Raw genomic sequence first — 11,608 nt, 5'->3', positions numbered from 1 at the left:
AGTTTGTGCTACCGTGCGTAGGGTAGTGGAGTATTTGGAAAATGGCAGGGAACCAACTGCGTGGCAGGACGGAAAGTCCATTTAGGCGCCAAATCCCCTCCACCTTTTCTGCCCCCTTGGCCCGCCATCCGACCTTTTCTTCCTCAGAGGCGTTTTCCTGTGTCTCAGAGAGGTTCTGCATTTCTTCCTCTGTTGTTGACACTGTTTCCGTCTCCTTCCAAGGAAGTAGGGCTACTTGTTTTGCTGTTCGGTCGGCCAAGCGATTTCCCCTTGCCTCGGGTGTTTGAGACTTGGTGTGGGCAGCAACCTTTATGATAGCTAGCTGTTTTGGTATCAAGGCTACTTCCATTAGTTTCTTCACTGAGGCTCCATGCCTGTTGGGATTTCCTGTTGCTGGGAGGAATCCTCTAGTCTGCCAGATAGTGCCAAAATCGTACACAATGCCATGTGCATAGGCTGAGTCCGTGTAGATATTCGCTGTTTGGTCTTCCAGAAACTCAATGGCCCAGATGAGGGCGAGAAGTTCTGCTTCTTGGGCAGATATGCGCGGAGGTAGCGGTTGTTTGGCTAGGACTGCATGTAAAGTCACTACCGCAAATCCGGTGTGGAATTTGCCTGCTTCATCAGCGTATCTGCTACCATCCACAAAAAGTTCAAAGTCTGCATTTGTAAGCGGTGTTGCCTGAATATTGTGCAGGGGCTTTGCCTCATGTTCAATGAGTTCTTGACAATCATGGTCAAATGGTGCGCTGGTACGTTTGTCACTCTCTTCTTCTGTCCCCCCTTCTAAACTTGTGAAGATCAGCAGATCAGCGAGGGTTAGACTGGTCACTCGAGCAAATGAGATGTTTGGGGGTAGCAACTGCGTGCACTGGAGTCTGACTTGTCTTGCCATGGAGAGGTGTTTCAACTGCACTTGATTGAGAACAGCATAGATGTCATGGCTGGTAAGGATTGTGGTCGGGAAATCGAGTGAGATTTCAGATGCTTTCTTCAGTATGTTTGAAACTGCTGTAACAGCACGGACACAGGTTGGTGCTGCTTTGGTGACGTTGTCGAGTTGAGAGGAGTAGTACCCGATTATGTGATGTTTGTCCGTCTTCTGGGTGAGTACTCCTACGGCAAATCCTTGAAGCTCTGCTACGAACAGATAGAAGTGAGATCATAGTTCGGTAGTGCAAGAGCCGGTGCATCAATAACTAGTTCCTTGAGCTGTTGAAAGTTTTGTCGAGCTTCTTCTGTAAGGCAGAAAGGAACATTCTTCGTGCAATCATACAGCGGTTGCATGAGTAGCGATGCATTGGGAATCCATTGTCAACAACCAACAGGTATGTGGGTTTTATTTACATGGGAGTCGTGACGCCACTCACTGTTTGCGGTCAGGGATATGGGTGACCACCACTGCAGGTTTAATCAGCGTCTGGGGCTGCTGGAGTCTGCAGTCAGGTGGTATGGGCTCCTGTGAGTGAGGCTGGCCCCAGGGGCTCGGGTGTATAGAATAACTCAGTCTTAGTCCAAAGTGTCTTGCAACGGATCTTTACTCACTTTTTGATGGTTTTGTGAGGTGCACAGGCGATGCTGTGATAAACCAGGTCGAACCAGGTATCCTTAGGGCCGATCTAAGGGTAACCGTTAGCTCGCCTTCCTAGCACTTCTTGTTTCGGATAACCCCTGACTTAAAGTACCATGGGGTTCATCCAGGGAAGTCGCAACTGCCTTTTCTCGCCTTTCTGGCCCGTTTGCCGGCAGCGTGGACCAAGTGTGATGGCTCCAGGCTCTATCCCACTTATGGGCCCCCTCATTGCTGCTGAGGCTCGGACTCTGTATGGTTGGCAGGGGACCTCTAGTCCGCTCACCTGCAGGTTTAGCAGACCGCTAAATGGATGTCTACTCTAGGGACCTGTGCCCCGTGCGTGCCTAGTCACCAGGAGTCCCCGTACTCGACTGCCTCTCTTCAGGTGTCTTTCAGGCTGACTGTGTGGTAATTTCTCCCCCGCCGACGGCTACTCCACGTGCAGGGTCAGACTAGCGCGACTGCGTCTTTCAGCAACCACAAGCACACACCGCCTGACTGGCTCGCTCCGTCTCCTGTTCTGACTGCCACTGCAACCTAGCTTCCAGCCCCTCCTCTCCACCCCTTGACGAGATGTGGAGGTAACTGCCCCCTCTTGGGTCTGCCCCAGGGTCCCCTCAATGGTGTGGGAGGCCTGGTCACTATGTGTCTGTGCGTACACACCCTATTCCAGCCTTCAGGATTACCTGTAAGTACTGTCCCAGCATGGGTGCAGTACTCAGTGGTGCCTGACCAGGTCAGGGGCGCCACTAAGTCAACTACGAAGACTAGTAAAATTGATAAAAAAAAATTAAAAAAAGTTTAAAAAAATATGAAAAAATAGAAAAAAAAAACTATTCAAATTTAAATCACCCCCTTATACCCTGTTGAAAATTAAACATAACCCCCACCGCACAAACACCCACACACATATTTGGTATCGCCGCATTCAGGAATCCCAATTTATCAAAATCTAAAGCAAATTAATCTGATCAGTACACTGTGTAGTGAGAAAAAAAATCAAAACATTTTTGTTCGTCGTAACATTGCATTAAAAAGCTATACCAGGCAATAAAAACATCACATATACCCGAAAATGGTATAATTAAAAACATCAGTTGAAGAAGCCAAAAATAAGCCGTCATTGAGCCCCAGATCCCGAAAAATGGGTCTCGGAATATGGCAACAAAAGCGCAATTCTTCTTTTTTTTTTTTTCTGTACAAACTTTAGAATTTTTTTTCACCACTTGCATAAATATAAAACTATACATGTTTGGTGTCTACGTGGTTATACTGACCTGGGGAATCATACTGCTGGGTCACTTTTACCATATAGTGAACATGGTAAATAAAAAACCTAAAAAAAACAATTGTGCAACAGCACTTTTTATTTTTTTTTGGCAATTTCACCGCACTTGGAATTTCTTTTCTGTTTTACAGTATAATACGGGGCAGAATGAATGGTGTTGTTCAAAAGTACAACATGTCCTGCAAAAAACAAGTCCTGATAGGGCAATATTGATGGAAAAATAAAAAAAAAAAGTTATGGCTCTTGGAAGAAAGGAAGGAAAAAACAGAAATGAAAAAACGGAAAATCGCTGGGGTAAAGGGGCTAAATCCAAAAGTCACTGTGTCTTAATGACTCACGAGGGATAAGAGGGTGAGTGCATCATGTATACTCACTATAGAGACCTCTCTGATCCCTAAAATCGGGATAAGTACATTTATTACGTGGGGTTTGGAAGACGCGGACAGATGCTGCTAATGAGGACCATGACATGAAAACATATGGGGAGGGGGGGGGGGGATTTCAAATTCAAATTTTGTAGATGGGCCCATCAGACTTTAGTTACACCATCGGTAGTGACCTGAAGAAATAACGTGAAAAGAACAAAACAGTAACACCCAAGATGATGGTCCATGACAATGAGTCTTTCATTGTGCTTCTGTGCTGTTTACGTTCCTTGAGTGAGAGAAGGAAACAGAAAGAACAAATCAGTATAATATAAAAAAAGCTCAAAGCTATAAAAGTATAATGTCAGTCCATACACAGGTCAAATACAAGCAAAATCAGGGAATAACCATGGGAATTTTGTATATACTTTCTCGGGTTTTGTCCTAGAAGGGAGTGCACCCCTGAATGAAGTCTGCATTCCATTTTTTTTGTTTGCTGTATATAATTATATAGACACAGCTAGTAACCTGGCCATCTTTTGTATTCTGTGGTTCCTATATAATCCTGTCACGGGGATGGGATGATTATGCATTGACACCTAGGCTGGCTCTCAGACTTTGGACCCTGCATTGTCCCTTAGCTCAGAGGTACGCTTGATGGTAGTGAGGTCTGAGCCACCAACATGATCCTAAATTCTATTCATGCCCTGGTGAAACTTCCCTCCCCCAGGGCCCCAGGGGTGAGGCGGGACCATAGTCACAAACCCCACAATTAAACACAGACAGGAGAAAAACTAATAGTCATACACACGGCAACCACACAAAAAGGAGCGACAATACGTGCACAGGGAAAAATAATGTAAAAAAGGTGGAAGTGTTGTGAATGTTAGTTATGTTTTGGCTGCTGGGAGGCTCCCTCTGGTGGCCAGGAATGTTTTGGACTTGGACCAGGTGTGTTGTGCAATGGGCGTTTCCTTTGCTAACTCTCTGTTTATTTAAATGCTGGTCTGATAGCAGGCTATGCCGGATGTCAGTTGTTCTTGTATCACCAGCCTGCTTCATTCTGCTCCACACCACATCTACCCCAGATAAGTGCTTGTTCTTTATTTATTGTTTGGTTCTTTTGCTCTTTTCTGGGTTTGTCATTTGCTGTGGTTGTTTTCAGTTTATTTGCATGCAGGGATTTTCCCCCTCAGTTGCTTGGCTGGGGAACTCCCTGCAGTTCTGTTTGGAGTATAGCTCCTTTGGGTTTGTGGCTTGTTGAATTTGTTATGATTCTTATTTTCTGTTCATTGGTATGACAAGAGCACCTGGTATAGGACGGAGTTCAGATCGTGCGATCTGAGGGCCTTTTTGTACTATCAGGAATTTGGAATTTTGCAGGGTTTTTCTCTGGCCACCATCAGTCCCTTTCCTGTCCTTTCATATTTTAGTCAGTGGGGGCCTCACCTTTTGCTAATCCTGTCATCTATATGTGTATTGTGTCTTCCTATATCACCGCAGTCTTTGAATGTGGGGGGCTTGCTATTCTTGTCTATTTTCTGAGGCAGAGAGTTATTCATCTTTCCTACCTTTAGGATTGCTAGTTCTCCGGCTGGGTTCGCGGTGCACAGGATGTTAGTTCACCCCTTGGCTACTTCTAGTGTTGATGGTTAGTAAGGGGATGGCGGCCAGATTAGTTGCCAATGCTCTTGTCACCTTTAACCAATGATTTGTGGTGGTCTTCCATGGTTCCGGATCATAACAAGGAAGTAAACTAACAGTGAAACTTCTGCACTACACAGTGTAACACACCACAGATCACCAAAGATAGGATCACCACTATAAGACCAAGATCGCTGTAGAAGCTAGAGCTATTATTGGCACTGAGCACCAGGATCCAGAATCTTATACAGGAAGGTGATGGCTGTGATTGGTAATTAGCAACCTGAGCTCCAGCAGAGTTCCCCAGGCCAGCAGGAATTAACTTCTGCAGGATTGGGGAACAGTGCACATAAAATAGCCAACACTCAGCTCTGACTGAACAAGTAAGAAACATCAGGTTGCCTGTTGTGCTCTGCAGTTTGAACAGAACCTGACAATGCTATAGCACTAATGCGTTTAGAACCGAACATCGCATGACAGATCCACAGTCTGATGATGACGGATACCAATAACTCCCAGGATCTCTTTACCATTATTAAGGACATAATGGAAGTTGTAGGTTCATGCGATACAAATTTATATGGGTCTGACCTGACATTGCAGTTGAATTGCCATGTACTGCTGGTGGTTCTAGTGATGTATTCCTGTACTGATGAAGGTTTTGATACTGTGTTTCTGTACTGATGGGGGTTATATGGATGTATTTCTGTTCTACTGGTGGTTCTTATGATAAATTTCTGTACTGCTGATGATATATTATTGTACCGTTATTTGTTCTGATGCTGTACACATATAACAATCCATAATTTGTAAGACTATGTGATTTTAATAAAGTGTTCTGCCATCTGACAAGTTAAGGGTCACTTTTTTATTTATTTTAGGAGCATTAAAGGTGTTGCCTAAGTTTTTGACAAGTCTGCAGTCAATCTATGTGTCACTCTATGTGACCGCAGTCTTCTAAATTCTCACAGTGCGCGCACTGCATGCTATCAGGATTCTTTGGTGCTGGAGGTGAAACCTTACCTATGTGATTTGCATACATGCAGTCACATGCTGACTAGACATGCACTGCCTCAGTAAAAAATGAATTGAGTGAGGTTGGTCATGTATAGTCGAAATGTGGCCAGAAGAATACAAATTGCATTTTTGTGCTCACATGATCGTCCACTCTTGCCACTCGCATAGGAGAATCCTACAAGTGTGCAGTGTACGCTGAGAGCATTATTATATACAGGAGATGCCCAGGTTATACCAGCTGTACATATATAATTATATACAGGTGATGCCCAGGTTATACCGGCTGTACATATATAATTATATACAGGTGATGCCCAGGTTATACCGGCTGTACATATATAATTATATACAGGAGATGCCCAGGTTATACCGGCTGTACATATATAATTATATACAGGTGATGCCCAGGTTATACCGGCTGTACATATATAATTATATACAGGTGATGCCCAGGTTATACCGGCTGTACATATATAATTATATATAGGAGATGCCCAGGTTATACCGGCTGTATATATATAATTATATACAGGTGATGCCCAGGTTATACCGGCTGTACATATATAATTATATACAGGTGATGCCCAGGTTATACCGGCTGTACATATATAATTATATACAGGTGATGCCCAGGTTATACCGGCTGTACATATATAATTATATACAGGAGATGCCCAGGTTATACCAGCTGTACATATATAATTATATACAGGAGATGCCCAGGTTATACCAGCTGTACATATATAATTATATACAGGAGATGCCCAGGTTATACCGGGTGCACATATATAATTATATACAGGAGATGTCCAGGTTATATTTGCTGTACATATATAATTATATACAGGAGATGCCCAGGTTATACCAGCTGTACATATATAATTATATACAGGAGATGTCCAGGTTATACCAGCTGTACATATATAATTATATACAGGAGATACCCAGGTTATACCGGCTGTACATATATAATTATATACAGGAGATGCCCAGGTTATACCAGCTGTACATATATAATTATATACAGGAGATATCCAGGTTATACCAGCTCTACATATATAATTATATACAGGAGATGCCCAGGTTATACCGGGTGCACATATATAATTATATACAGGAGATGTCCAGGTTATACCTGCTGTACATATATAATTATATACAGGAGATGCCCAGGTTATACCAGCTGTACATATATAATTATATACAGGAGATGCCCAGGTTATACCAGCTGTACATATATAATTATATACAGGAGATGTCCAGGTTATACCAGCTGTACATATATAATTATATACAGGAGATGCCCAGGTTATACCAGCTGTAGATATATAATTATATACAGGAGATGTCCAGGTTATACCGGCTGTACATATATAATTATATACAGGAGATGTCCAGGTTATACCAGCTGTACATATATAATTATATACAGGAGATACCCAGGTTATACCAGCTGTACATATATAATTATATACAGGAGATGTCCAGGTTATACCAGCTGTACATATATAATTATATACAGGAGATACCCAGGTTATACCAGCTGTACATATATAATTATATACAGGAGATGTCCAGGTTATACCGGCTGTACATATATAATTATATACAGGAGATACCCAGGTTATACCAGCTGTACATATATAATTATATACAGGAGATGTCCAGGTTATACCGGCTGTACATATATAATTATATACAGGAGATACCCAGGTTATACCAGCTGTACATATATAATTATATACAGGAGATGTCCAGGTTATACCAGCTGTACATATATAATTATATACAGGAGATACCCAGGTTATACCAGCTGTACATATATAATTATATACAGGAGATACCCAGGTTATACCAGCTGTACATATATAATTATATACAGGAGATACCCAGGTTATACCAGCTGTACATATATAATTATATACAGGAGATGTCCAGGTTATACCAGCAGTACATATATAATTATATACAGGAGATGCCCAGGTTATACCAGCTGTACATATATAATTATATACAGGAGATACCCAGGTTATACCAGCTGTACATATATAATTATATACAGGAGATACCCAGGTTATACCAGCTGTACATATATAATTATATACAGGAGATGTCCAGGTTATACCGGCTATACATATATAATTATATACAGGAGATACCCAGGTTATACCAGCTGTACATATATAATTATATACAGGAGATGTCCAGGTTATACCGGCTGTACATATATAATTATATACAGGAGATGTCCAGGTTATACCGGCTGTACATATATAATTATATACAGGAGATGCCCAGGTTATACCAGCTGTACATATATAATTATATACAGGAGATGTCCAGGTTATACCGGCTGTACATATATAATTCTATACAGGAGATGCCCAGGTTATACCAGCTGTACATATATAATTATATACAGGAGATGCCCAGGTTATACCAGCTGTACATATATAATTATATACAGGAGATGCCCAGGTTATACCGGCTGTACATATATAATTATATACAGGAGATGTCCAGGTTATACCGGCTGTACATATATAATTATATACAGGAGATGCCCAGGTTATACCAGCTGTACATATATAATTATATACAGGAGATGTCCAGGTTATACCGGCTGTACATATATAATTATATACAGGAGATGCACAGGTTATACCAGCTGTACATTTATAATTATATACAGGAGATGTCCAGGTTATACCGGCTGTACATATATAATTATATACAGGAGATGCTCAGGTTATACCAGCTGTACATATATAATTATATACAGGAGATGCCCAGGTTATACCAGCTGTACATATATAATTATATACAGGAGATACCCAGGTTATACCAGCTGTACATATATAATTATATACAGGAGATGTCCAGGTTATACCAGCAGTACATATATAATTATATACAGGAGATGCCCAGGTTATACCAGCTGTACATATATAATTATATACAGGAGATGCCCAGGTTATACCGGCTGTACATATATAATTATATACAGGAGATGCCCAGGTTATACTGGCTGTACATATATAATTATATACAGGAGATACCCAGGTTATTCCAGCTGTACATATATAATTATATACAGGAGATACCCAGGTTATACCAGCTGTACATATATAATTATATACAGGAGATGTCCAGGTTATACCAGCATTGTAGTTATCACAGTGTTAGGCTGCAGGGATGCATTTAGCAAGGTATGATAATATATCTTATCTGATTTTCAGGGTATATCAGGCACTCACCACGATCTGCAGGTTTGCGGCGTTTACACCCAGGTAGTTTTTGGCCTCACATTTATACAGTCCTGGTTCAGCTTCTTTTGGAAGAGTCACAGATGGCACCCCGGATTTAATAACTTGGTCTCCCCTATAATAAAGTAACATATCAGTGATAGTCAGTGAGTTCCCTAATTAATGAGGTTCATGAATAGACAGTGTTGGGGTATATTCACACATTGTGTTCATGATGCAACTTTTGCAGTAATCTTGCAACGTGTAAATAAAACCATGGGGCTAATTCATCTGTTTGCACCAGAAATGGAACAATAATTTTGCGCAGCGCCATCTCCTTGTGAATTTGGTGTCATATGATAGTACATACAAGGGAGGCCTATAGAGGTCTATGGATGTGGTGTACATTCAGCTATAAGCGCAGCACACCCCACGGGTCTGTGCTATATACATAGAACAGACAATCTAATAGAACATGAATAACTACCACACTACACAAATACACCACAATTCAACTTATTATGCAAAATGGCTTGGGGTCAAAAAATGGGGAAAAAATGGCTTAGGGTCTCCCCTTTTTGATAGCCAGCGCAGATAAAGCAGACTGCTGGAGACTGCAGCCCCCAGCTGTGAGCGTTATCTTGGATGTGTATCAAAATACGATAGATGCCATTCAGCTTTTTAAAATGATTTAAATAATGTTAAAAAATAGCGTGCGCTCACCCCCTATTTTGATATCCAAACAAGATAAGGCAGACAGCTGGGGGCTGGTATACTCAGGCTGGGGAGGCCCATGGTTATTGTGGTCACACCCAAGTTTGATACCCAACCAAGATAAGGCAGACAGCTGGGGGCTGGTATATTCAGGCTGGAGAGGCCCATGGTTATTGGGCCCTCCCCAGCCAAAAAAAAGCAGCTTGCAACCACCCCAGAATTGGCGCATCAGTTAGATACACCAATCCTGGCATTTTACCCGGCTCATCCCGATTGCCCTGGTGTGGTGGCAATCATTTTAGTATAAAGGGGTTGAGAGCTGTGATTTGTCAACAAATGACAGCTGTCATCAAGCTCTAGATTAGTGATAGGAGGCATGTATGAGACGCCCCATTACTAACCTTGTAAGTAAAAAAAAAGTAAAACAGAAATGAAGAAAACAATAATTTATTTCACATAAAATACAAAAATCACTCATCAGGGTAATATGAGGGGTTAATAGCAGCTGTGATTTGTCAGAAAATCATCTATGAGAACCCCATTACTAAATATGTAAGTAACATAAATAAACACAAAACACACAGAAAAATCTTTCACTTAAAAAAAAACCCCAACACCCTCTTTCTTCAATTTCAACTTATTAACCCCCAAAACATCCCTGTAGGTGCAGTGTAACACAAACAAGGTCCCACAATAACCCTAGCTCTGCTACATCTGAGGTTGCAGTGCGTGATCACGTTAGAAAACGTGACCACTCACGTTGGCGTCAGGGACACATTGACTAAGCTAAAGTTGTGAGCGGTGACGTCACTGAGTTCCCTTGAGGTCACAGCTGGAGGTTCCCATGCTACCTGAGCTGTGACCTCAGCTGAACTGACTTGAGGTGAACTCACTGAACTTCGGGACCTCACCTCGGGTAAAGTCATTGAACTCCAGCACTGACCATGAAGAACGTAAAGGCGAGTATTTTTTCCAGTCCTCATATCAGAGAACTTAATAAAGATCCACACTTCAAAGAGTCATTGAACAATGCTGAGGCAGATGCATGGTCTCTTTTCACTATGGTTGTACAGATTTTTTTGGGAACTATAAAGCAGATAATTTCACTGAGCTAGTAGAAAGAATGGAATCTTCTTTTTGTCACCTTGTCTGTACAAGTATCGAGGTGCATTATCACCACTAGGATTGTTTCCCAGAAAACCTTGGTGAGCTAAAGGCCCCGTCACGCAACATCGCTAGCAACATCGCTGCTGATGGACAACTTTTGTGACGCAGCAGCGATGTTGCTGTGTGTGACATCCAGCAACAACCTGGCCCCTGCTGTGAGGTCGTTGGTTGTTGCTGAATGTCCTGGGCCATTTTTTAGTTGTTGCTGTCCCGCTGTGCAGCACAGATCGCTGTGTGTGACAGCGATAGAGCAACAACTAAATGTGCAGACAGCAGGAGCCGGCTTCTGCGGACACTGGTAACCAATGTAAACATCGGGTAACCAAGAAGCCCTGTCCTTGGTTACCCGATATTTACCTTCGTTACCAGCCTCCGCCGCTCTCACTGTCAGTGCCGGCTCCTGCTCTGTGCACACGTAGCTGGAGTACACATCGGGTAATTAACCCGATGTGTACTGTAGCCAGGAGAGCAGGTAGCCAGCGCTAAGCATTGTGCGCTGCTCCCTGCTCTCTGCACGTGTAGCTGCAGTACACATTGGGTAATTAACCCGATGTGTGCTGTAGCCAGAAGAGCAGGGAGCCAGCGCTAAGCAGTG

The 11,608-nt window shown here is 42.3% G+C and overlaps 1 protein-coding gene across 2 annotated transcripts in view; it reads right to left on the bottom strand.

The window, feature by feature from the left end:
* Positions 1-11,608, bottom strand: part of LOC142290868 (nectin-3-like protein) — a 67,461-nt gene that overhangs the window by 2,986 nt on the left and 52,867 nt on the right. Inside the window, exons 4-5 of one of the 2 annotated variants that reach the window (XM_075334925.1) lie at positions 9,145-9,268; positions 3,421-3,515 (exon numbers count right to left, since the gene is read on the bottom strand). In XM_075334925.1, coding sequence (XP_075191040.1) covers positions 3,421-3,515; positions 9,145-9,268 — 219 coding nt within the window. Of the gene's footprint in view, positions 1-2,408; positions 3,516-9,144; positions 9,269-11,608 lie in introns of those variants that run through there. The other variant, XM_075334924.1, reaches the window with a different exon arrangement.

The sequence above is a fragment of the Anomaloglossus baeobatrachus genome, chromosome 2 (assembly GCF_048569485.1).
Source record: "Anomaloglossus baeobatrachus isolate aAnoBae1 chromosome 2, aAnoBae1.hap1, whole genome shotgun sequence".
NCBI lineage: Eukaryota > Metazoa > Chordata > Amphibia > Anura > Aromobatidae > Anomaloglossus > Anomaloglossus baeobatrachus.
Note: the sequence above shows the minus strand (reverse complement) of the source record. Positions and strands in the feature narration are given on the sequence as shown.